Source organism: Lagopus muta, chromosome 5 (assembly GCF_023343835.1).
Source record: "Lagopus muta isolate bLagMut1 chromosome 5, bLagMut1 primary, whole genome shotgun sequence".
Taxonomy (NCBI): domain Eukaryota; kingdom Metazoa; phylum Chordata; class Aves; order Galliformes; family Phasianidae; genus Lagopus; species Lagopus muta.
Window position 1 is genome coordinate 46,988,607 of NC_064437.1, and position 27,305 is coordinate 47,015,911.

The following is a 27,305-nucleotide window of genomic DNA, read 5'->3' on the forward strand; positions in this document are numbered from 1 at the left end:
GAGGGGGAAGCAGAAAAAGTAAAGCATTTTATCTGATGCTGTAGTTTGTACTACAAAATTGGTATGATAGAGATCACTTTCCCTTCTTGCTATTCAGCTGTTGTTTGTTACAGTCTGTGAATGACTCAGCTAAATGATATTTACCTGTGATCTGCACCAGCTTAGAGCAAATTCCAATCATATTCAAGAAAGTTGTTTGACATTGTGAGTATTCGAAAAGGGTAATAAAAGGGAAGTGCTCTTCTGAGGTAGGAATGATAACAGTTTATAAGGAATTTAATGAGGCAATTCAATCTCATTTTTTTAAAAAAACAGCAAACAAGGTAACAGCAGGAACTGCTAAGTTCCCGAGTTAGGAGTACTTTCTGATTTGTACTGCTCAGGCTACTAAGACCCACACAAAACTTACAGGGACCACCAGCAACCTTCAACAGCAGCATTTGACTTTCTGCAGCATCAGTTTAAAATTGGCCCTTTTGTAGGTTCTGCACTTTCTCTGCAAATGTTTCCCCAAGACCAAGTGCAGATAGAAAAATCAAAACCAAAAACACATTAAAAGAAATGAAGTGGGATGAAAAATGTAAGAACTGGTAGAACATTCTGGTATCAAAGTATTTGTTGCTACTTTTCTCATTACAATGGCTCTTTCTTTTCAAATCAGCTTCTGCTGGGCAAGCTGAGTGTTACCAACCTTTCTTTGATCAGTCTCCAAGAAACTCATGGAAGCACATTCTGATTACAACAAATGGGCATGCTGCCACAGTATGCCTACATTTAAAACAGCCCAGGTATTGTCCTCTGTGCCACAGCTATAAGTACTTACATAAGGGCTACTCTGACCTGCAGAAAGTACTTCAGCAGCAGATGTTTATAATTTCCTAGGGAATTATTCCATCCCCCCAAAATTAGGCCAGTACAAAAGCTTGAAGTTTTAATTTGTGATCCTAACCAAATGAGTCCTAAGCCAGCCAGCACTCCTACCAATTTCAGTGGGCTTTTTCTTCTTCGCTGGTGTTCTAAAAAACGGTGAAACTCTCCCACTTTGAGAGAACCAGTATTGGAGCACTGTGCCAATTTAAACTTACCTGTTATGATACAGGTAAATTATAAGCATTGTTCGGATAAGTTGTAAATATTAATCAGGCAAAGATTAATAGGCTACATAAGAAATAACAGATATTTTCTGTAAAATACTCCTGACTGGAAGGTGGCAAAGATATGTCCACAGTAGCAATACACTGGGAGAACCCCAGAAAAAGCAGGGTACTCTTCTTTCTCTTACTGAGCCACATAGAACACTTGCCCAATATTTTGAAACAGACTCATTTAGCCATGCTTTCCAGCACAGAAACCATAAATATCTATTTCTGGGGCAAGTTTGGGTTTTTACCTTTCCAGTCCCACTAGTCCTGCAGAGCCTATATCATGTGCATACACCAGGAGAACTTTCTGTTGCTGACCCTGGAAACCTCCATCATCCTGCTGATTCGCCTGTGCTTGCAGAAGGCTCCTCTAAGAGCAGCAGTCTGCTGGACTTTCCTGCTGAGGAGACCCACGGAAAGCTGCCTGACTGAGGCTTTGACTACACAACTCTTCCCATCCATAGGCAGCCATGTGTTAGCTCTCCATCTCCATGCCCATCAGCCAAGCATGCTGCGTATGGTGCATTCCATCCAAAGTGCCAGCCACATTCCTTTCTAAGATCTGATTAAGTGAGGGCAGGAAAACCTCTCTACCTGAGCTGTTAAACTTAGTGTAGTTTGTTTGACAGAATGTCGTATTGTAATTTACCAGTTTTGAACTAGACTTTCAGAGAGCATGCGATTTACATCCATGATAGAAAGGAATACCATTTCACAGTTTCTGGGATTTCTGTACGTCCAAGAAATGGAAGACAATGAGTTGGTCTTAGTGGTATTAAGTATGCTTTTCTCTTCTTCAGAATTAGTCTGTGAATCCCATTCAGAGATGGGGAAACAGTTCTTGATCTTGTAATCTTGCTCTGAAGCCTTTGAGCAATTTTATAAGCCAGTGTAGCGTGATGGAAAGTGCAGCAATAACAGCAGAGCAGCAGGATCCCAGGCTGCAGCAAGTGCAGATTTGCTCAAATGCAACAGCTGTGGGCACAGGAATAAAGGACAGAAGCTACTTACCTTCAGAAAGCCACAGGTATACAAGGATCTCCAAAGAGATACCCTAGGCCTCCACTGCCAACCTTTACATGAGATCGGTAAAGGGTGGATCCTGGCTCCACCCCTTCTGGTCACTCAAGAGCATTGCATGCACCTAAGCTCCCCTGGGTTGGCCCTGCCTTCTTCCACCAGGAGCTCAATTACTGCTACAAGCTGTGACTCAGCATTTCCACTACAACCAGCCAACATCAAAAGTGGACTTTGATTTCCTTACAGTGGAAAAACTATAACCAGCCTTTACTCTTGAAACTCAACCAGGACGTATTAAATACGAGAGAGAGCAACTGAGGTTTTTAAGCCCAAAATATCGTAGTGATTATACATACAAAGATCTTCTGGGGCACCAGGGACAAATCCAGCCATAGATTCATAAAGCTCTTCGTCAGAACCTGGGTTTAAGGAACATTTCATTAACAGGTCAGTAGAAAGATGAGCCATGGATTCATAAACAGACTCATCCTCTTCGCCTTGCATCAGCTCTTCCTTAATGTGACTCTTCAGCATATCTGCAGTTTCCTGTAAAGAAAAGAGTCCAAGGAGGAAAAAAAACCAACAAAATTAAATAAAGAATCTGGAGAATAAGCACAAAGCAAAACACATCACTCTCCCACCATTAGTGGAAAAAGCCTTCCAAGAGCACTCCACTCCCAAACACTAAGGCTTCTCATATGAGCTAAATCCACACTACAGTCCTTTTGGGCCAGCCTCCATGATCTAAGTTGTAATGGCAGATAATTAAGGTGAAACAAGGAGATGCTGACCCATTCTGAATAACCACTAGTGCCTTTCTGCCCCTCAGTTTCATTTTCTACTTGACATCTATAATGTCCTAGAACACAAGTTCATTCTAAAATTACAAAGGCTTATAAATGGCTATTTTGGAGTAAGCGTAGCTTACCATAAAGGGAGTTTTGCCACATGCAGAGCACTTCCAAGAAAACAAATTTTAACTCTGCTAACTAGATTCAGTTTCAGCTTTTTGGCAATAGCAGTAGCATGTAACACCTAGTGGGAGTATACAGACCACCCTTTTCTCTGAAACTAACAGGAAACCTCATAGAAGTCAGCTGCTCAAGTAATACCAACAACTTTCGATTCACAGGACAGCAGAACTCTTTCTCATAAATTTCTCACATGGAGGGAGAGGAAGGGGCTGCAGTTTTGCCAAGATCAGGAGGTTAGAAATGTACATGAGGAACCATGTGTCTGCAGAAACATCACTGGATGGATGAATGACAAGGAAACCCAACATCGCAGGCTCTGATTCCATCTCTTTTTGTTCTTTCCCCTATGAATTATCCTGGCTCCAGAGATGAAACCAACCCTCAAGCACAGAAGCTTTCTTGGTGGCTGTACATCTGCCTCCTACACCCTACCACATCACCCTGCACCCTTTACTACCTCAGCATTCCTCACACACAACACTTTCAGTGCAAAGCTTGATATCCACACTTGCTGTAGGACAATGTAGAAGAATGCTGCTCCTTCTTACCACATATTCATCAATGAATTGTCGGAGGTCCTTAAAGCCATGCTTTTCCGCTATCGTGTTTGGATAGTGACCATATTTATTGGCTACACTGTAGGCCTGCAGTGCTCCAGGGCATGTCAGCAGCAAAGCAGTAAGGTTTTTCAGCCCATATCTTGCAGAAAAGTGAAGCAGTGTTGGCAACTCCTCATCCCTCTGATCTGTGAGAACAGAAGCCTGTTAGAATCTAAGTTATTCTCCAGCAGCAACAAAGACAGTAAATGAGAAACTAACATCCTAGCAAACACACTGACTGAAGTAGGCCTGAAACCCTGAGAAGTACACATACTGTTTTAAAACAGAGCTAACTTCACACAAGTGAAGTCGCTGAGGTATCCAGCACATCTCCAGGTCTGAATCCTATCATCTTTAGCAAGGAATCTGGCACTGTATTAGCTGAATGTAGATAGGATCAGAGGTTTGGAAGGATCTCTTAGATCATAATTCCACTAATTTCCAGCTGCTGTAAGGCAACCACATCACAGTAATACACTGATCCAACTGCCGACTATGCACCTTGGAACAGATTCACAAGGTTAGAAAAGGACTGGACTGGGAGAAATGCCACATGGGACCAGGAGAACAAGCGAGACATTCTGGGGAGCATTACCTTTTGACTTCAGTTGTGGCTGAAGCTGTCTACATAGCCGTATCTGTCAGACTATAAGAAACTGATGCAATATGTAACAAAGAAGGGTCACACAACCATATGGAATCCTCCCTCTATAGGCATCTTAAATTTAGCTACCTGGCTAAGATTTAAGACTTTTTCAGATAGCCTATCCAGGAACGATGAGCTACAGGTGCTCCAAAGTAAAAACAGTCTATAGACATGAATTTTAAAAATAAAGCAAAAATCTTTCAACTTACTTGTTGTCATATCATCTTCTTCCAGCTGGTTGATTCCAAACAAGTGTAAGCCACTGGCAGGAATGTTCTTCTTCAGTGACTCAGTCAACAGTTTGTCCAGTGCTTCTATGCTGTATGGAACGATTTTAAAGGCCTAGAGATAGATGGAAAGTTATTTTGGTTGTGGAATTACAGAGATTTATTGAAGATGAGATTCACGTGGTTATGTATTAAGTTTTACTTATGTAGTATATATACAGAAAAAAAACTAAGCATAAACACTTAAGGTGGAACTGTTTAGAATAAGCAAGGAACACAAAGAATTTCTTTGTCCAGAAACAGAAGATCATTAATCTGAACAGATGAGAACCATGCACTCCACAAGAAGAGTACAAGAAGAAAGTCATTCGCACAACTGGAAGCACAGAAGACTTACTTCCATCTACCTTGATGGATATAATCTCACCATTCCAATGAAGTATTGCTACTGCTTTAAGTACAAATGAATCAGTTCTGAATTGCCCTGGTGTATATTCTGGGTTTTGACTGGTCCTTAGCCAAAGACTGTGGAGCATGCCTATTCCCCAGGTAGGAGCACAGCCCAGTAAAAACTGCTTATTAAGTTGGATTTAAAAGGAAGTGAGAGACAACTTCGTTAGTGCTGGTGATCAACACTACTCTACAGGCTTCTGTCACACAGCTAATAGGGACATGCAGACAGAGTAAAGACAACAGACCTGGAGAACACATTTGCACAAGTTTTACTCTATAATAGGGCTCAGCTACTCTAACTGCAAAATGTCATATGAGAATTAAGGGTTGGCTTAAAATAAATAAGAGCTAAGAATAAACAAATACTTTTATTTTATCCTGCTTAACTCACAAAGTTTAAATCTGTTATCATCACATCTTTTCCAAAAACCCTTTGGTTCAAATATCCAGACATCTGTAGTAATTTGACTTGTATCAAGTTTGTCATTCCAATCTTCTCAAAGCAAGGTCTAAACAGGGACAAGCAGGGCTATGAGAAAGTCCCTAAAAAACTGTTTTTCTTCATTTCAGAAGAGCTACCTTGTGGCAAGCACTTTTGCTTATATTCCCATATCTACTTTCTGAGAAAAGCCATGTTCCGGCTGTTTGCTAGAGCTTTTACCTGGCACATGAACTGTACTGGGTTGGCTGCATTAGCCAAGAGACTGCTGATTTCCTCCATGTCAGTATGATAGGTGACACTCGTTTCTCCCACCATCAAGTCCCCTGAATATATATGCAGAGGCACTGTCCCAGAAGTCAAATCTTTGAAAGGGAAGAGAAGAAATCATCATTAAGAACAGACAAGGAAAACACTCCACTCCAACAGCTCTGCATCCCTCCTGTGCTGGGAGCCATGTAAGCTAGTTTCCAGGTGTTTAAATCCAAAGTCTTGATTTAGAGCAGATTAATTTAAACATTTTCATGTGACTTTGGTTACCTTCTTTAAAGCCATGCACTTGCCAGTCTTTACAGGAGTCTTTGCCATAACTATTATTAGTCTCTCTATTCCTAGACATAGTATATTTGCTCTTCAACAGGACAGACCAAAGCAGATTAAATAAAATCATCCTGGGAAACTGTTATCAGTCTGTAGGGCCCAAAAACCTTGCCCTTAAAGTTTAGTGAACCTAAAGCTTAGACAATCTAAGCTTCTGTAAATATAAATATCCAGAGTGACAGAACATAACTGAATAAAAAGGCAAGTCAGGTTAAACAGTTTCAGCTCACACAGAGATCATTAAACATTAAAAAAGTACCATAAGCAATTATTTACCTGCACTTATCTTCTCATGGTGTCTGTGAATACTAACATGATTATAACACTAACATAGTTAAGTTCAAAGCACTTTATGTGATGTCACCTGCTTGCAGAATTTCCAGTAAGGTGTTTCCACACTGCAATCCTGATACTGCTGCTGGGAAGACAGATGTCAAGCAGCTGTCTCCTCAGTTCCACACCACAGAAGTATCACAGACAAGAACACAAGTCCAAGATTTCCTGGTCCCACTGTTCCCCACATTGCAGTCTCTACCCTTACCCCTCTGATATTATTCAGGACAGGCAGGCTGGGAGAGAAGAGGTGCAATGAGGGGTGGGGAAGTGGGAAAGCAAATCTCAGCCCATCTTACTTGGAGCCTCCACAGATATTGTGTATTCATTCTCCAACTCAGCCAGCACACGCACAGATGATGAGTTCTCTGGAGAGAATTCAACTTCAGTTTTCACTTTGTCATCTAGTCTACATTTCATGATAATATAAACAGTGGTCTGTACCTAAGAGAAAAGACATTAGAAAACACAGGTTTACAATATAAGAACACTTTAAAGCCCATTTTCCAGAGATTTTGTTGTTATCATGACTAATGTGTAAATTAATCTGTAATTTCCACAATCCCAAGTGGTTTTCAGTAATACCTTCCAGTTATGGAATAACTGGTCAGGTGGCTTCTGTTACATTTCGCAGTAGCACAAATACAGACATTAAGCTGATAAAAACTCGGTGATGCTATTTAAAAACTGACTTAGTTTCAAGCACAGCAGCCTCATCCTTCAAGCAGCACAGCCCTGTTCTTATGAGAAACAAAGAAAGAAGCTTAAAATGAATATATTCTGGAGATTAAAGGACTTGTAGAAGCTTTATCCAATTTCTCTTATTTTTTTCTACCCTGCAGCATGTGTCTTCAGCCTGAACTTTAAAAGACTAAAACTTCAGCTTTGTAAAATTCTCCCCGGCTCTGCTTTTAAGAAGTTAGTTATGACATTAAATAACTCCAATATTTTATTACATTTCAAATCTTTAATTGTAGCTCAAGACACATCTAACATCTACTTATGTGAATTATGAAAGTGAATTTCTGGAACAGGTTCTCAGTTCTGGAAACCAGGAGATCTCCTGGGTCACACCCTGCAGCTTTTAACACCATCAATGTAATATTGCTCAGTTCTCATTCAGGCAGGATTTTATAGATCAAAGACGTGACTTGTAGCCATTTACACAGCTTACTCCACTGGATATTATAATAACTAATCTGAAAAAAACCTGAAAAGACTTTCTTGCCCCAAAGTTATGCTAAAAATAATAAACCTTGCCTAGGCCAATGCAAGCAGCCCACAGCAACATACAGCAAGTGATCCAATGATCCAAGACAGAGGTGAATCTTCTTTCACAACTCTATCTTACAATGAGTTCTAGAGTTCATTCCTACCCACTTCTTGCCAGTTAAGGAATTTATCCTTAAAACACTGAGAAGCTGTGCTATAGGAGTTGTATCTTTCTTAATATCCTTGTAAAGGTTCTTCATTAACATCACAGAGTGATAGAATAGTTTGGATTGGAAGGGACCTTAAAGACCACCCATCTTCAACCCCCTTGCCATGGACAGAGACAGCTCCCACTAGATTAGGTTACCTAAAGTCCCATCCAGCTTGGCCCCAAACACATCCACAGACAGGGCATATCTGTCACTACTACTGCCACCAGCCACCTAGTGCTGGTAGACTCAGGCACCAGCACTGGAGAAGTTCATCTAATAAGGAAAGATAGCAGGATATTCAGCCAAGCTTTGGACACATATAAAGTGAATGGGCTAACAGATGCCCAAAGGGAAACAGCACCATTCCCATGAACAAGCAAATAGAGTTAATGCAATAAATAAATAAGTAAATAATCCACATAGCTACAGTTTTCTCTGTGTTAAGTCATCAATTCTGTAAAAGCTTAAATCAGTCCAGCGGCTTAGCAGTTTGATGACTTCCCAAAACATCCTGTTATCAAGCTGCACACACCAAAGAGGGAACACAAAACATTTAGGCAAGGACACTTCCTAAAACGTCTGATCCTTTATGTCAGTTCTCCCTCTGCCCTGACAGAATGCTATTTTCCCCAGGCTAAGAGTAGATTATGTCTATAATCTAAGGCACATTCACAACTATCAAAATAACCCAGCACTAAACATCTGTGACTCATTGTTAGAGGCTCAGATATGCTACAAATCCAGCATGCTGCAAGGTACACACGCACACTGCACAATAAATCCATTCACCTGTCTATAGGAATTACAGTTTTGTTCTTATAGTGCTCAGCCCCTGCCAAGGGAGAAGGGAAGCTCTATTTGTCAACTGAAAGCCTGTTATTCCTCCTTCCCCATCATATGATGGCATACAGTTTACTTCTGGTCTTATCTCAGGGTATAGCATTCAAAATTTTTTACTAAGACATGACACAGGCTGTTGCTACCAAATTTGAGATGTCATTCCTTTAGAAGTTTCCCTGAAAGCATGAAGGTCAGATTCTAAGTAAAAGCAGAGGGTCCCTAAATTCATGCTTTAATTGGTGCTTTAAGAAAAAACACTAAGATTCAGATGTTTTGCCAACTCACAGGACAAGGGAAAAACATTGAGTTTAGTTTCAGTGCACTGAAGCATGAGTCTGCCCCTGGTAGGGGAATAGAGGAGGAAGCAATGTAAAGCAGCAGTAACACTGCTGTGAAGCTTTGCTAAATTGTTAGCTGAAGTTTCCTCTGACAATCAGTCCCTCCTACACTCTTGCCCCACATCACAAAGCCATGCAATGGAAGCCCAGCCACAGTGACTGAAAAGTACACCACAGAGGAGGTGAAGCCATTCGTGCCTTACCCCACTCTCCGGGTCCATGGTATTAGTGTTTTCCATCTGAAAAGACCTCAGAGTAAGAAAAGCTGTTTTTCAAATAGGAAGCTAAGCTCCAAGCTCTTTGGAGTCATTTGCAGGACAAGCACCAGAACTTCCATGATAGATTGCATCCAGGTGCTGGAGTTAATTGGCTCACCACCTTACTCCACTTGTCTGCACTAAATCTCACCAGAATGGAAGATGAAGAGTTAAGAGTGTGAACTTGCTTCATAAGACAGAGGACATGTAGCCAGTCAGTGAGACTATCCATCAGTAAGTGACACTGCACATTACCACGCTATTCCTGGCCTAGGAAACCAAGCTTAGAAAGCAGAGACACTGAGGGAGCCTGAGAAGACAGGGAACAAAAAATGAATTAGGGACTACATCCCAGGTTGTAAAACTCTCTACTGTGGAGAACATAACATGTTGCACTAGCATGCAAGAACATAGTCCAGGAAATGGCCATACGGTACCCCACAGCGTATGTGATCAGGCTGCACCACCAGATGCTCCCCAGTGTTCTTGGATGATTCTTGCTCTTCATTCATGGCAAGTTGGCAGGAGTAAGCTGAGTTTTTCTCGTCTTCTGTTTCTGTATCAGTTACAGAGTCGCAGCCTGAGTCTAAAATAAAGCATACAGAGTCCCATTAAATTATTTCAATTTTCTGAAAATTCATGGATATACACACATCAGCCCTGAGAAGCAAGCACAGAAGTGGGGGAGAACTTGATACACTTTTCAAAGCAAAGTTTAGAAAAGGGGATCTAGTTTAAGAAAGAGAAACTACAGCTTCCTCATTTGTTGCCCTAAGGGGACAGCTGGGGAAAATTCAAAAAGACAAAAAAGTGCTGAAGTAGCACTGCAAAGGCTTATGAAGAAAAAAAAAAAAAAGAAAAAAAGAAAACCAACAACAAAAAAATACTCCCTCATGAGATGGACAGTTTCTTTCTCAGGTTAGATAGGAAAATCAGTATGTCAATATGTCATATAAGAAAGATTAGCAAATGGACTCATCTGACTCCCGCCACTCTCTGAGTGCACTGTAGAATGGGCAACAGTCTTTGAAGTCCTACTGTCCCAAAGTCAATGAAGGAAACCTACTTTTATTTCATATCAGCAGTATCCTTAGTTATCTGGATCCTACTTGCTCCAACTCCAGAACACACTACTGTGTCTATAAGCAAAACATAAGGCAGTAGTCTGAAAGGATCCTGATCCTCAAGCAAGAGGGTGAATACAAGAGTGAATCTGAAACACCAAAAACATCCTTTTTGCATAAGAATCACAGTACTCTGCCCAAACTGAGCCAAGAGAAGTAAATATCTGTAACCCTACAATCTGCACATACAAAGCAATGTTCTCACTCCGGCCTCCCAGAAACAGCACATATTTATACTGATGGATGGGCAAACATATTGATAACACAAGAAAGAAAAAGAAAAGTAGCAAGAGAAGCAGGAATTAAAATAGCTGAGAATTCTCACATCCCTGCCAGGAAATACTTTTCCCAGCTACAGAAGTGAAATACAAAGTCTGTATCTACTTATTAGAAAGATTTTTAAAATCTAATTTTTAATCTCTTGATTGACACTTTCTGTAATTTCTACATTTGAATAGGACTCTATGAATTCATGCAGATGCAATTGTGCTTTCAGGAGACCAGCTTTAAGCCATGCAAGTGTAGCAAATTATTCAGCTGAAGGTTTTGTCACAAAGAACAGTACACAACTTCATGCTTGTGAGTGCTTCACATGGCAAGTACTCACGTGAGTACAACCACACTATTGCTTTAATGTTTTCTGTAAAAAGAGAAGAGGTGAAACTCTACAGCTCTAAAGTTCAAGTAAGGTATCACTACAAATATCAGTATTTCTTAAACCTAGAACAGTATGTGTAGATAAGGCAGACATTTTAAAACTGCATCAAAACAGATTTTTAGATTTGGCCACAAAGAAACTGCTGGGACAAGGCTAGACACTAAAGGTCTTTTGGATTTTTCAGACTGCAGTACTAAGCATTGCAGAAAATTACAGACTGAGGTTATAAATCCCTTAACTCAATATTATAATGGATACTGTCTGAAGTCATCAGCCAGACCCCACTTTTGGGAATCTTTGTTCTGGGGAAAGGTGGACTGCTCCAATCAGAGAGTGCTGGGCAGCCCAGTGACATAGAAGGAAATCAAAGAAGTAGTCCCACATCCTTCCTTTACATGATAGCTATCACATCAGATGTTTGGCACATGCAGAGCAAGACAGCACGCCCTTTTGGAGTAGAGGCAACTGTTACTAGAACTAGGTCTCTAATCTCTTGGTTTTTTCCAATATGACTAAATCAAAAAGACTAAGTTTATCACAGATAACAGAACCAACAATAACCAAATCATAGCTAAACATTAATATTCGTCAACCAAAAGTGCAAGCTGACACTTGCTGGGATCCTGACCCTACGCATAATTCCCCACACCTTAACATGGAGCCAATAGAATGGTAACCTGTACCTCACTTGCCCAACGTACGGTCAATTTCAGAAGAAATAAAACCTACAGCTGTGGATCTCAGCTGTATCTACAGTAAGCAGGGATAAGGGAGGAGCAAGGAGAGAACAAGTCTCCAGGCCTCTTTGCTGTAATGACATTATTTAATACTGGTGAGAAATTAGCAGAGAAAGGACAACTGCAGGAGTCTGCGCTTGAGCTTTTAAGAAGTTCTGGCATTGCTGGATTTCACCTCACACTTCCGCATTTCTGTAACAGAATTGAGTGCCTGGAGGTCATATGTAAGAACAGGGCTGTTAGGTAATATGGGAAGAAACACTGTTAATCAGTAACTGCATTAACAGCTGATGGAGCAAGCACTGCAGTTTCTGGTATTAATTATTCATCTGTTTCTTCATTTAGAAAATTCTGAAATTGTGAATTATACTTTCCCTACAAGTATCAGAGTGATGCTATTGTTGTCTTGCACATTGCACATTCACACAATTCTGTGAACATGCAAGCATCAGGATATCATCCTATTACACTCACAAGTATCCACGCTCTAAAGCGATGCATTGTTAATCAGACCTTCCACTTAATAGGATACTTGACTGATGGTAATCAACAGGCTGATTGAAGACCAAGATTGAGGATACTCCAATCAGCGGATTGATTCAGCAGTGATATCTTTGTCACAGTAGCAAGGCTCGACAGGCCATCACTGAGGAGATCAGAGGCATTAGAAAGTTATAAGATTACCTGAATCGAGCTCCTCCATGAACAGCTGCCATAGGTCAATAGCTCATGGTTACTGACGGTTCTGCCTTCACTGGAAGCCCTTTCTATTCCCCTTTAAATGAAAGCTACTTCAGGCCACGCCTGACAGTCGCTGAAACACTCATGAGAACAGCAGGGGAGGAGATGCGGTCCAAGAAACCCAACCACATTTCCCTTCGAAGAGCGTGCCCCCCGGCAGGAAGCGGCAGCACAGCACTGCACACCCCACACAGGCCCCTCTGTCCTGCATCGCTCTGCACGCAGACTGCTGCCCTGCTGGGCCGCCAACACTCCAACACTCTCACCCAGGAAAACCCTGGGAAATGCGGGCATGGCCACATGCTTCATCTCAGGCCATTTAGCAGCTCTTAGAGACCAACACGAATCAGCCAGTTATTTTGATATTTGCTGAAGGCAGCACGCAGCTCGCTCTGTCATCCATTTCCTCCTGGCGAAGCTGTGAGTGTCTGCATGGAGCTGACATCTGTGGTTTCTCAGAAGTCAGCTGTGACACTGCAGGACACATGAACACTTGGCTGGAGTCAGCAATCTGCTCCCTGTGAGCACCCTGTCATCCAGATACATCACAAGCTGAGCAACAACTTGTCCCTACAGCTTCTGTGTGAGCAGACTGCCCCTCGTCAGCATCTGCAAATACTTCCCATCTCATCCATCCACCAGCTCACTGGCAGAGCCGAGGAGTTTTCATGAGATCTTAGGCTTTCACCTCCCAACACTCAGAGCAAAACAAAAGCTCCTGCTATCAGCCAAGACTTGCAGCTGGCCAAACTCCTCTTCCAAATAGGAACAAGCACATTAGGGCTACCCAAGCAATTCCAGCAGCATTTGCAAGAAGCTTGCTGCTTAAATCTACATGTAGAACACCTAAAGCCAGATTCTCCGTTCTACAAAGAAAGCAGTCACATTTTATTCATAATCATAATTCTGAATCTCCGTTAAGAAAACAAGCTGTGTTTTATCAGGCCAAGATTTGCTTGAGCAAGTGTGTGCATATCACTTGGGGAAGTTGTTTTCTTACTAAGGACACAACATCTCAGCAGGTCAGGACTGGTGCTTCAGCAAACTGTGAGAAGCCAGAAGGTATGGCTGTGTTTACCTTTGTGACTTACTGAGACAACACACATCCTTAATACTCAAAAAAGACACATTACTCCATAATTTCTCTATAAAGCATACTTCATCCTGTCTTGAAGAATGAGTTTTCTTTTATATTATTATAGATCTATGAATATGCAGCTGAACAGAGAAAAATGTCTGAGTGCAAGAGGCTTTTGTGATCTTCATTAATTTATAAACCAAGTGAATCAATCTATTCACTTTTCCTGTCTCAATATTCCTAAATGTTGCTCGCAGGTTATTTTTTAATTTAATCTTTGAAATGAAAAATTGAAAAATGAAAAACTAAAAGTTGTTCACAATGTCAAGGACAACTCCACATCACTCATGCAAATGCCAGAAAGTAAGAACAAGAAAATGGCCAGCAAATACCATACCCCACACCTGGGTTGCAGGAACAGGAAATCTGGCATGAAGACCTGGAAACAGTGAGGTTAAGAAAGTAAAGCCTCAAAAGCCAGAAAAGTGGAGAGGACACAGAAAAGAAAATAAGAAGAATAATGACAGTCTAGAAAAAAGTAATAAAATGAAAACCCCAAGCAGGCAGAGAATCAGTACAGAACAGAAAGACAACTTGTGGTATAAAAGGAACCTTTCTCCAGTTTAGGGGAAAATGTCAGCAGTAACTTCCAGTCAGCTGTTTCTGCTAAGCTCTGCTTTTAATTGTTCACCAGCATATAGCACCAATTAGAAAATTGTGGGTTTACATTATGGCCCCAACCTTGATTCTATTGTACTGTAGACATAATGTTGATTACTTCTCTTTCCAAATGCTAGAATCAAATCCCAAGTCCAGATGGAGAAAGTCAGAAGGTCTCCTGGCACTTAGTGATATCTCTGACAGCTGAGACTGACAAAGCACTGTCAGCAGCAAAGCAATTGTGACCAGACTGATGCACACAACCAATCACATCTCATCAGGGGCATTCCCTGATATGTAAAAACACAGCTAAGAGCCCATTATAGGAATTCTTTTCCATCAGCAAAAGATGGAATTAGGAACTGCATCAACATGCTGCTGGAATTCTTCTCTTGGATCCAGTGCCTCAGAAAGAACAGCTGGGAAACTGCCTACCACTTCATTTGCCCTAGCAACACTTCTCAGCCTTCTCTGCCTTGACTGCAGATGACAACAGCAAGTAGCTCAGGATTGGTTTGCAGCCTCCTCTTCCTCAGTTGCTCAGGAAAGTACTTATCTGTAACTGCAGGTTGTACCAAGAACACGTTCACAAAGATCTAAGCACAGGGGAGATTCACAGAAACTTAGCAGTTTCCCCAGGATGACAAGATAGCACTCAGTAATCCTATCATATCATAAATAGCAGATTGCAATTCAGGATTGTGTGCAAAACACTGTTTTAGTTTTACAAACTTAGAGTGCTGTTCATTCATTAGCAGCCTTGAGCTGAAAGTGGGACCTTGAAAGTGAAGGACTGTATGGATCTGAGATCACAGTAATTCCTAGAGATGCAATGTGCAAGGAATGCATACAGCCTGAAACCAGCAAGTTTCCCAGTGACAGAAAGACACTTTCCCAGCAGAGACCCCTCAATTTTTATTTTTTTTTTAATTTACTTTTTTTCTTTTTTTTTTCTTTTTTTTTTTTTTTTGAGTCAGTGTGTGAAGTTCTGCTATTAGAAATCCTCAGGTGACCTTTTACAGCTGTGGAAAAGAAGTGTCATCTTCTATTGCCTAATAAAGCATGAGTAAAAAACTTCCCTTACAGCAGTGTCATTTGTCCAGAAAACATTGCTTTGGCTCAAATGTATGTCTTGCTTCAGACAGTAATCATGGCTTAGCAAGTATGTTAAGATGAAAAAATAACTTCTGCACTTGTCTGGAGGACAGATGTTCACAAAAGTAAAAGCTACAGTAGTTTTAAAATACAGTTGCACTCATTACGCCCTCCTCCCAACTCTTGCTTCCCTTTCTTGTCTTTATTTCCACCAGAAATTGCAGCCCACACAACAAAGCCAGCAGAAAAGAACGTGTTTGGCTGTGTCAGCAAGATGCAAGCCAAGGATCTTTGCCTGAGCATTTGAGAAGTGGGAGTTCAGACTGAGCAGCCAGCCCCTGACCTTCAGGATGTGAAAGAACTTCTAGACATCTCGCTCCTGCATACTGCAAAGACAGTAACTGTCAGCTCTGCCACCAATGGAACCTCTCCCTGAGATGCTGAAGACCCACTGGTATCCTTCAGTCATTTTTTAAATATACTTCCAAAGTTTTCTGTGGTGATGATGGATCCACCAGAACCTTGCAAAATGCAAACCTAGAAGCTATACAACTCTCCACATGCACAACAGAGGTCTTTGAGACAACCTGAAGTCTGCCCCACACATCACTTCAAACCCGATCGGTTCAGTATCTCTTTCTGACCACAAACATTTGCAAAGTTTTTGCAGAAATTACTTCAGCTGTCTCAACTTGGAAGAAACCATCAGATATAGGGCTGGGCTTTTATTTTAAGCATGTTTTAAAGCCTTGCAGTTCACACTGAGGATATTTAAAATTAACCTTAGCCATCACCTTAAGGCAACCCACAGGGAGATTAAAAATACAGAGAAACATGGTTAGTATTTGCAATGTGCATGGAGTCAATTATAGTCTGATGCTTCCTAACCACACCAGTTTCTGTACTTGAAAAGTTCTGCACTATCATTTCATTGCTTCAGTCCAGAAAGCTGATATGCACCTATGTAAATCAGCCCTGTTTGAATCTCCTACTATTGTAGAAGACAAGCTGAGAAGCACTGCTGTTAATGTGTATAAGCCAGGAGTTTATGAAGCACCTTTGATACAAACAACACTCCCATCTTGTAATTGGGAAGGCTGTTTCAACTACTTGGCCCCCTTTGCCACAGATGGGTAAGAACATCGATGCATTTCTCTCAACATCTCTTGAGGGCTTATTTAAAATTTCTAGTTGCTTTAAACCACTCTCTGAAATACGCGTTTCCAACATCAGTCATTTATTGCTACACCAACAGCTGCAAGGAAGGGCATGTGAATTTATGTTCTCTCAACCTTAACTCCTGTGCATCGATATCACAGTTTCCTTTCCTTGGCAGGCTGAGAACCAGTTGGGCAGCCCAGCTCCCATAAGAGTGAAGCAGACCCTCACTGCACTCAGAGGACTGACTAATGCAGCACCTGTTCCTCTTCAAAGAGCAGGGTCAAGGAAGCATATCCTCTATTTCAAAACAATTCAGCAGAGAAAAACACAGCTTTAAAAATTCACTCAATATTTCCCCTTCAAAGAGGGGGAAAAAAAAGGATCAAGGAATGGAGGAAAGACTGCAATAAAACAGGTAATATTGTTACCTTTGGTATGCAAGGCCACTCCAGTAGGCCAGCAGAAATAAATGTTAAAGGTAATCCCCTGTGAGAAAACAGCTCTTTCTGGCAGCTTTGTATCTAGGATTAGTCCTTTAAGAGGGTGGCAAAACTTCCCCATGAACTATTTGGTGATGTCAAGTCTCTTCCTACCAGAATCACCTTTCACATCCAGCTTTCCTAGGAACAAGGCTCAATGGCCAAGCCTTATGAAATAAGTCAAGCAGCACTGGGAACAGCTGTTACAGCTGCTGGGTTTAGCTCTGCCCCCACATGCAACAGCAAGCTCAGTGAACACTGGAAATCTCAGTACGCCGTTTCTTGTAGGCATCTGTCCCCATACAGAGCAGAATGAACCTGTAGAGAGGAAGGGAGATTGCAATTCCCAGTTTATAGCACCCTTTGCCCACTGTCTTACCTGCAAGTCTCCGTGTGAGGCTGACAGAGGGGTCCTGAGAGAAGTACTGACAGCCAGAAGCAGACATAGCTTAAAAGCTGCTACTGTCAGGAGGTATCAGCTCCACAGTACAACAGAGAGCACCTTCTATTCAGTAATTGCTGTATGAGGCATCTCAGGATCACCACTGTCCTTGTGCTAGTGTGCAGCTGTTAGTGGCAGTGGCTTTTGTGGTTTCTAATGAAAAGTTGCCTTTAAAAGCATTCAACGTGAATTAATATTTTTAAAGGGGGAAGAGGTAGAAAGAAAGGGAAAGTGTACAAATTTATCCTCAAAAGCTACGGATGTTGTGATATTCGCTTTGTCATTCCTGCAGATAGTTAAAGCAAGAGGGTAACAAATCAGATAACTCTGGATTTCATTGTGCTTGCTGTGAAATAGATACAGGCTATAAGAGATGTACTCTCCAGCCTGTAGAAGAGAAGACTCAGGAGGTATCTTATCAGTGTGCACCTGATGAAAGGGAATGAAAGAAGAATAAGACTCTTCCCAGTACTGTCCAGAGAAGATTCAAAGTCTTCTTCCGCAGAGATATTCAAAACCTGACTGCACATGGTCCTGGGCAACATGATTTATCTGGCTATATTTGAACAGATAGGTTGGCCTGTACAGTCTCAAAAGGTCCCTTCCAACATCAATATCCCGTGATATGTTCCCAACTTTCATTCATGCTTTTTCACCAGAGCAAGAAGAAAACCAGGAAGTTAATTCAATTCCTTGTCATGTACAGGAGAGAGAATGATAATAGCTTGTGTGGTTTCTGTTACACCATTTCCCTCCCAACAGATAAATTAAGCCATTTATAGTGTTTCTTCTTTCCACAAGTCCTTTGGCAGGCAAATAGTTTCTGTGAGTTAGGTTTTTCACAGTCATGACAAAAGAACAAAACCATCACAGCCAAAAAGGCTTCTGTTACACAACCACAAGTTGAAAATATCACAGGCATCTCTACCCCATGATTCTGACTGACACAGATGAAATTCCAACCCTGAGACTGGTTTGTTTTTTTTTTTGCACCTCCTTCCAGGTATGTCACACAGTTCCTAACAGTCACTTCTGATCCTTTTGTTTTGCAAGAAGTTTGCTAGCACTGATATTTCTTTCTCATCCACCTCATTGCATGAGTACTATGTTCAGTCAAGGCTGCACTTGTCTGTCAACAGCCTGACTTCTAACTGCTGTTTTGTCTGGTCATCACCTTAACAATTTCAGGCAGCTGTTGGCTTCCCTGGCGTTTTACCTGCAAGAGTTTGCTCTCATACAAAAGTTCAAGGCCACTGACTAATTAGCAAACATTTTGGAAACAGACTTGTAAAGCCAGGCATTTGGGGAAAAAAAGAAAAAAAAAAAAAGGTAGGGGCTGGAATGAACTGGATAAATCTTAACACCACAAAACAGATGTAAGTTGTGTTATGCCACCATGGGAGGAAAAGAAGATCAATGGCTCCAACAGCAAGCTTCCAGCTGGCCAAGATGGCTTAAGCCTTAAGTAGTAGGCTGGTCATCACACCCAGTTTGGGATTACATCCCATCAGAACCAAGCTGACTTGTACAGCGCCATCCAAAGCATTTTCACGTCCTCAGCACAGTTTGTGCACAGCCTGAGAAACACAAACAGAACCGCCTGCAAACAGAAACGTTCTTGGCCTCTGTAGTTTGCCTCAATTGAGAAATTAGAGTAAAAACTGCCCTTCCTACCAAGCAGCAAACATCAGTGTCAACACACTGTTTGTTCTCAACAAGGCCAGAAGAACACTTCCTCATTTCTGACGTTCTACTCAACTAATAAAAATTAAAATAGCTTTCAGTGTGTGATGTCTGCAGGTGTCATGTTCCCATGATGCCCTAAACAAACCACAGTATAACAGCTGCACTGCAGGCAACAAAATAACCTAAAAAGGGACAATATACAGATTGTAGAGAGGTATTTGTTCCCACTGAGTCCTGTGCTCCCCATTCAGGATAGAGCTGCTAAGAAACTGAACTCAGCCTGTGGAAATAAATATTTCCAGAGGTAGACACCCAGATAAATTGTTTCAAACACGGTCATAAACTCTCCTTGCTAAGTGCTGTAGGAGTAGAGAGATACTTTTCTTGGGAAAAATACACAGTCTGCTGCAGAAAATGGACTGAACTGAGGCATCCTGACTTCCAAGCCTTTGTCCACAAACTTAAAAGTGAAATAGTGGAAGCAGAGCACATGTTGCGTTTCTCTATGGGAGAGAGAGCTGTTACACTCTTACTTCAAGCCTCTCATCTCTGCATTAGCTACAGACAAACTAGAAGGAAGACACTGATTTATTTTTAGTACCAAGAAGAAAGTTCTTGCAGTTTCACCCCAAAAGGCAACACCTGGTGTTGTCTTCTCTCCAGAGGATATATTTGCATTTGAGGCTATTCACAAAAGCTTTGTTTGTAGAATCACGGGGTGTGAGACCTCATCCCTGTGGCAGAATGAAATATGTTCACCCAAGTGCTTCAGCCACAAATCCAGCCCATCTGAAGTAGATTCTTCCTTTATAGGAGTCAGTGACAGGAGGCTGTTTGTCTTGGTAACCACTCTAATGTGCATAATCAAACTGTTGGACATCACCCAACTGGTATGCAGTAGGCAGCTTGCTTCAGGTAGGGCTTCTGTACCAGCAAGTCCAGAAATTCTGACTTTTCACGTACCAAACTACTTGGAAAATGCTGCAGAAGACTCCATAGCAAATATCATCTCATCTTCTTCATAGTCAAATATTTTCCAGATATACTAAAGCTAGTATAAGGTCTATGTATGCTCCTTCCTTTTTTTCATACAGAGAAAATAACCTGCATTATTTTTGTTACATAGGAACAACTACAGAAATCCAAAGCATAATCTCTCTCTAAAAACACAATTTACATGTAACTAAAGCACATGCTAACTTTCAACAGAGATCACACCTCTGGAGAAGAAGTCTTCCAGCTAAAGGAATGGAAGAGGCTGGTGAGAACTGGCTCTGGGAAGAGATTTCAGTCAGTATCCCTTTACATTTTCACTCCAACAGTTCTCTGTTAACAGCTAGTCCGTAGTAATTACAAGTTAACTAACATACATAATCCAGAGAGATATTGCTTATATTTACCTAAGTGTGAAAGGCATATATGAAAAGTAAATTAAAACATACAGACCAGACACTAAATGTATTAAGAGTATAAAAATTCAGCCACAGTTTTCTGTCTTTGTTCAGGCCAAAGAAAGGAGCCTGCCTACATTAGGTCTAGGTTATCTATCAGAAAACCAGCACAGTTCAGGGCTATTTGAAAGAGGGATACAGACCGGTACTAGGAAACATCTGTTGTGACCTATTCGCCTGAGAACGTCATCTTCACACAACCTCTAAGCCAAGTTTTTTCAGGGGACTCGTTCTGGCAAAGACCATGACTGTCAACATTTATTTTTACTGCAACAAGTTTGTCATCATAACTATTCCTCTTGTTATTTTAGCATAATGCCTCTTTTCGGAATATCCAAACAGCCTCTGAAGATCAAGCAGAAATCATAATCGTGGCACAGACATCTCCCATCCAATCTGCAGCTTCTGAAACCTCGCAAGTGCCAAAATGAGATCAGATGACCACAGTAAGAGATCTGCTGGAGGTGAAAATATAATAGCAGGCAAAGAAAATACAGAAAGGCAAAGAGACAGCAGCAACATCTTGAAGGATCACTACAGTTAGAGCTGCAGGAATTAGAGTCTGCTCACACTTTGGAGCCTCAGGGGTACAGCATTAGCTCTCCAGCAATACAACTGGTCCCAGGGCACCTAATTCTGTAAGGTGAAAGATCAAGGAGACACACAGCAGCAGATGTATCAGAAGACATCATTTTTTTGATTCATGCCACTAAATACAGATAAATCTTAATCCAAGATGCAGTCATGGAATTCCAATCCTGTTAAGGATGACAGGAACACTCATTGTGGCAGTGTCATAAAAACATCCTAACCAATACTGGACTCCCTGGAGCTCTCTACTTTCATTTCTACAGATACTGTGAGAAGGGAATACCAAAAAGTGCTCCAGAGTTCAGGAAAGTTCAGATTTGACTAGAACTCCATCCCTAGTCTCCATCTGTAAACATTTCTCTGCTACCAATGCTTCTCTATGTATTATGAGGTGATCATTTTCAGAGTATTTGGAGAACACTCTGATATTTGAATTGCACTGATAGCTTTAAAAACCACCCAACTACTTTGTGACATTCCATAATGGGTAACAACAAACTCATCTTCTGCCAGAATGGTTTGCCCTCTGACTTCAACCTGATTGCTAGAGAATTCACATTAAGTAACATTGTTTTGACTCTGGTGTAACAGAAGGTCTGAAGAAAAAGATAATTTTCTCTCGATTGAGATCAATAAACTCCAGGGTACAATATTTACAGGCAGAAATTTAAAGATGCTAAGTTTGTAATTTTCCATTTGCATTCAAAATTAAAAACACAATCCACAAGCTCAGACATTCTCTGTGAATCACAGGTGATCTTTCCTGAATTAGGAACCAACTGACCAGGCACAGGAAGAGCAGCTTGCAGAACTGTCTAGTTTACAATGGTTGTCCAATTTACTTTAGTTTTTGGTTTCAGAAAAACATGTTACAAGCATTAAAATAAGGATGAACAATACCACAAATATCCTGCCTCCAGTTGCTGACCACAAAGCCCACCTCCACAATCATGACCTTACCTTCTGAAATGGCCTTCCTGACAGCTTCTAGGTAAGCATCGGGCTCATCATCATATGAGAGTTCTTGCCACTGATACCAGTCCTTGAAAAAGGTCAAATAGTCATCACAATCTGTAACACCACAGAACAGCTTGACTACTTTCTGTGGGGGCCATAAAGCTTCCTGAAGGCTTTGCAGGACAGGAGGGAAATAAAAGCTCTGCACCAGCTCAGCAGATAGCAAAATAACGATGCTCCGACTTCTGCTGAAAATGTCCAGCTCTTGGTTAGAGATGGCAGACTCTCCTTCCAGCTGGTAGCTCTGAATCTGATGCTTTCGGATGTGCCGAGTAGAGAGGAAGAGGTTCTGGAGGTACTGACACCACTCAGCAGCGTCACTCGCATACAGAATCAGCACATCATATCCCCCATGGGTTCCTGTAGAAGTGCAAGATCATAGCGGGGAAGAGGATTAAACACACAGCAAGAATGGACCCACAGTTTTACAGCAAAACGATCAACAGAACTGTCACCCTGCGATTCATCTGAGTATCTCTAAAGCACTTTAAATGCATGATAGTGATATCCAAAGTAAGCAGTGCTAAGGGTGCTTGAATTCCTTCGGAACTGACTCCACTGTAATTTAAGTCATTTTTTTCGTTTTCAAAAACCTTCTCTGGCGAAGGGAATTTCTCCTGTAGTTTGAAGTGAAACAAGGCACATGAGGAAATTTTCAGACTTAAAGCACGCCAATAGGGAAAAGAAAAGAAAAAAGTAATAGCATGAAAATGAGATATCACCTGAGGGTGAGAATCAGAATCATTTCAGGCAAACAGGAGGTTTTGCGACACAACCGTAGATCATCACATACTCAAATGGAGCATACTCTCAGCACAGCACACCAAAGATAAGACAGGCCTTCATTTAAACGAGATCTCAGTGCTCACAGGAAGTCATGACAGCTTCCATGGTTTTAGACACTTTTGCTGTCATTGCAGCAGAAAGCAAACGGTCTGCAAAGTATGTGTGCAACCAAAGGGTACAGCAGCCCCAGGGCATGCAGCACAGTCTTACCATCCAGGTTTCAGAGGCTTTGTAAGCTTGCATTGGGGCCCCAAAACTGTCATGAAAAGGTTTCCTGATCTGTTTGGCATGAAAAAAACCCACCTCCTCAGAAGGAAGGAACTAGTACAATAAGTGGTGGCTATAACACAGCCTAAAATAAGCTCACAGTTGACTTATTCAGCATCTCTCTAGAGACATCTCCCAACGACTCCTTCTCGCATTTCTGTATTCTGGACTAAAGGCACTTCTCAATCTGCTTCCAGTTTGCTATGAAGGTCACATGCAGACTAAAGGAACATGACATGAGGCAGTGCTTTATCTATAAATCCCCCAAAATGCTGATGTCAAAGTTTAATTCTTCCATTCTTCTATGAAGAAATATACTCAAATTTGCATATTATGGCTTTGACCCCATTGCAAATTTCAATGCTGAATATTTCAAATGTTACGATCAAACTATCTTCTAATTGCAGTTTAACTTAAAATCACCAGCATTTCTAAGCTACCTCCATTCAGAAGCAAGCAAACAAAGGCAGATTTTGCTAATTAAAGTAGAAGGCAATGTTTAAAATTCAGCATGCCAAGAAGAGCATCTGCAAAGAGTGAGCTTACTAAAATTGAAGACTGCACTTTTGCTGTTATCTTATTAAAATTAAATCAAAATTGAACATCCTCCAAAGTGGATCCAGTAAAATAATAATTAAAAAGACAAGAAAAAAGCTTTCACGCCAGCAAGAACCCAGCACTTGGGGGTGGGTGCAGTTGGGAAGCCATTAATTGTAAACACTGATCACTGGGGCACAGTGAGAAGCCTTCCTTCCCCAAAAGAAACAGCAAATATGCCAACTTGACAGACTCTCTGCAAGCTCCCAAGATGGCATTTATATCCCAGGAAATCACCACCCAGAGCAAAGTGCAACATAGGAACAAACTTCACCAAGGAAGTTTAGGAAAAGCATGGATCCTCTAGCTGGCACGCTGCTCCCCTCAACAGAGCTGTGCCAGCTCTTCCCAAGCTCTTTTGCCTCCATCCTGTACCCTTTTTGCACATGCTTCAGATAAACTACCAATGGCCTTTAAAAGGAGAAGAGTAAAATGAAATTACTGACTCCATGCTAAGAGCTAAGGCAATTTTCCAGTTCATAAGCAAAAACAGTGGAAGTGAGTTCCAAAGAGCTAGCTCACTAAGCTTAAGTCAGCAGATGGGAAAACCTAGATGTGTTTTCAATTACAACACCCCTTTCTTTCTAAGTAAGTAAATAACAGATGATAAGACTCACTTTCCCAGATTATGGTATTTTTATCTGATTAAATACCTTCCTTCGCAGCACCAACTACTGCTAGTCCTCGGGGGAAAGTGCAATGCAGGAAATACAGAACGTATTTATAGAGGAGGTTCTTCATACATCATTTACAAAAAGAACCTGCAGAGCACACTTCAAAGCACAATGTAAATCCTTCCTATTGTACATACAAGGAAACCCTAGGTGAACACCAAGCATGTCTTTCAATCCTGACCTCATATGCTTTGGTAGTTCTTTCAACAGCCTGATTTTGCAAAAATAAACATAAGGAAGCCTTCAGTTCAAGTAAGAAAGTTATGAACAGGACGGGCATTAGCAAGACAAGGAAAGATTTGTGTCAGTCAACTGTTCCAGAAATCTTTCACGCAAAGTGCAATCTTGTTTGAATATCAGCAATATCTTGTTCATGCATTCCTAAGTTTAGAGTAGGAAAATGATTTTTGCTTAGCAAATGTCACCTATATTAACAATACTGCAGGGCATGCTTGATTATTTATTTCATAGAAAATCATCCAAGTATAATTCTGCTGCAGTTTGCAATGACAAAATATAACCTCTGCACTCCTTTCCAGCTGTAACTCCCTCTTCGATGCTTAGCTGTATATTTCATTACAACAGTAATGATATAAAGCTGATGAGGTTATGATCTATCACTCTAGAATTACCTAAGATCTCTAAGTGAGGCTGAAGTCCCACGAACTGAGTGGCACAGACAAAGAACAAGATAAAAAGCCTTCCCTGCTTCTTGAACCACACATGAAATAAAAAGGGATAAATTCTATCAGTCAGAATCTAAGACAGCCAGTGGCAAGAGAATAAAAGCGTCCTAAAGGATAGACTGTATCATGGCTTTTCACAGCCTCTCTTTGAGAATGAATCCTCTTCGGATCATGGTCAGGAGTAGGGAGGTGACAATCTCTTAAGTTTGGAACAAACATGAAATAGCAGTTCATGGCAGCACTGGAAGATTCTGATTAGCACTGAAATGGCTAAAGCTTACTGCAGGAAGTCAGCGGATCAGAGCTGGGTAAGATCACATCTGCCCACTTAACACTTCACACTTCTGAATCTGATAGGTTCAATCAACCACTGCTTCACTTCACAAGCCAAAATGTTTAACCATTTTGATTCACAGACCGTAAATAGTTTTCCATTGCACTTGTCTGCCTCCTAAAGCAAATTCAAGATCTCTAACAGTACACAGCTTTTTTGTACCCCCCTTCTACATAGTCCATGCCTTCTCAGGGTCCATAGACCAACCACAGACTATAAAAAACTTAGACAAATCTTTTCCACTGTCTTAAAAGACAGCATGTTGTGTCAAGTAAGTTGATTTTCATCTGCTAAATCAAGCCTGCCTCAAATTCTGACAAAATGAAGAAGCATTACGTAGTCTCTTATCTACATTATCATCAATTTGCTTTGGCATATATGTGTATAGAAGATAAAAGAAAACAGCAGCAGCCAATTCCTTGATACAGGAGGATGCATTTCCTATGAAAAAAATCCCTATGATATCAATTAAACTCCACCTGAGATGCCTTAAAAATCAAATTCTTAAATGAGAGATCTTCCAAGGGATGTTAGAAGCTGCTGGTGTGCCACAGAAAGAAGTAACTTTCATATCTGGTGTCTACAATGTGCGTATTTAAGTCATGTATGAGGAAATGCATTCTTCGCCTAGCCGGAATGCATGACAAAGCAACAGTGATCAGTGAACAGTAATTATTAACAGGCTATCGACACCTCTCACTTTGACCAGAATAGAAATCTTCCACTTCAGTGTGCTGCAAACAAGCAAGTGGAAACAGAACCGAACTAGATACATTTTTTTCCTTCACATGAGATTTGCATTATGATAGGTGAATTTACAGTCGTTCTACTTTTAGGAGTCTTTGTGAAACCACCTCTCTTTAAGGAGAAAGGTAGTTTTGCCCACAAGTCTCCAGAGGTTCCCGTGTAGCTGATTTTACATCACAAGGAGATACGCGTCAGTGAAACGCTGCCGTTACTTCACTCTCTGAGAACGGCACATTTTCCCTTTTTTAGAGAGGACGCACACACTTCCCCGCAAAGGGGGAACTTGCAGAGTGGGCACTAGTGAACTTACACAATTCGGGTTAACCTCATCTACCTCTGGAGTTTGCCGGTGTACTTTAATCAGTTTTGTCCGCACATGTCAGCGAAGACGGACGGCAACCCAGCGCACCTTGTGACCGGTGCCACTGTGGCAGAAGGCAGCAAAATCGTACCCCGAAGAGGGAGCGTGCAAATGGTGGGGAATAAGGCGATATTTAGGAAGAGCTGCCTTGCTACAGAACATCGCGGCGGACCACCGAGGCGACCGGTGCGCGACAGGGCAAGGTTACTCGGCCGAACACTCTCCCCCAGTAGCACAGCTCTGCCAGCGACAAGACAAGCAGAGCAAGACGGGGTAGCAATCGCGGTGACCATCGCCTTTTGTTAGCTGCCTCCGAGCGAGCGCGGCGCTCCGGGAGGCACTCTCCTTTCCTCTTTCCCTCCCGCCGGCCGGCTGCACCGCCCTACCTGCGGGGCGGGCTGCGGCCGGGACAGCTCCGCGCTCCGCTACCGCCCCGTTCAGCGGCGGCCGGCGCTTCCCGCACCGTCCCCGACCGACCCCCGGCGCTTCCTCCCGGTCCCCACGGAGCGGCCGCGGCACTTACTGTAGGCCGTCATGGTCCGGGGCTGGCGGCGGCGCACCGCGGCGTCCGTCCCGCGGTCACTTCCTCGGCCCGTCCGGAGACCCGCTCCTCAGCCCGCCCCCCGCCCGCCCCGCCGCCG

At 41.8% G+C, this 27,305-nt stretch overlaps 1 protein-coding gene across 3 annotated transcripts in view; it reads right to left on the reverse strand.

Annotated features, from left to right (window-relative positions):
- The window catches only part of PIK3AP1 (phosphoinositide-3-kinase adaptor protein 1), a 38,934-nt gene extending 11,629 nt beyond the window's left edge, over positions 1-27,305 (reverse strand). For 2 of the 3 annotated variants that reach the window (XM_048947150.1, XM_048947151.1), the window contains exons 1-8: positions 27,188-27,305; positions 22,156-22,572; positions 9,730-9,878; positions 6,733-6,877; positions 5,723-5,865; positions 4,591-4,723; positions 3,685-3,881; positions 2,519-2,708 (exon numbers count right to left, since the gene is read on the reverse strand). In XM_048947150.1, coding sequence (XP_048803107.1) covers positions 2,519-2,708; positions 3,685-3,881; positions 4,591-4,723; positions 5,723-5,865; positions 6,733-6,877; positions 9,730-9,878; positions 22,156-22,572; positions 27,188-27,200 — 1,387 coding nt within the window. In that variant the 5' untranslated portion in view covers positions 27,201-27,305. Of the gene's footprint in view, positions 1-2,518; positions 2,709-3,684; positions 3,882-4,590; positions 4,724-5,722; positions 5,866-6,732; positions 6,878-9,729; positions 9,879-12,495; positions 12,627-22,155; positions 22,573-27,187 lie in introns of those variants that run through there. The other variant, XM_048947152.1, reaches the window with a different exon arrangement.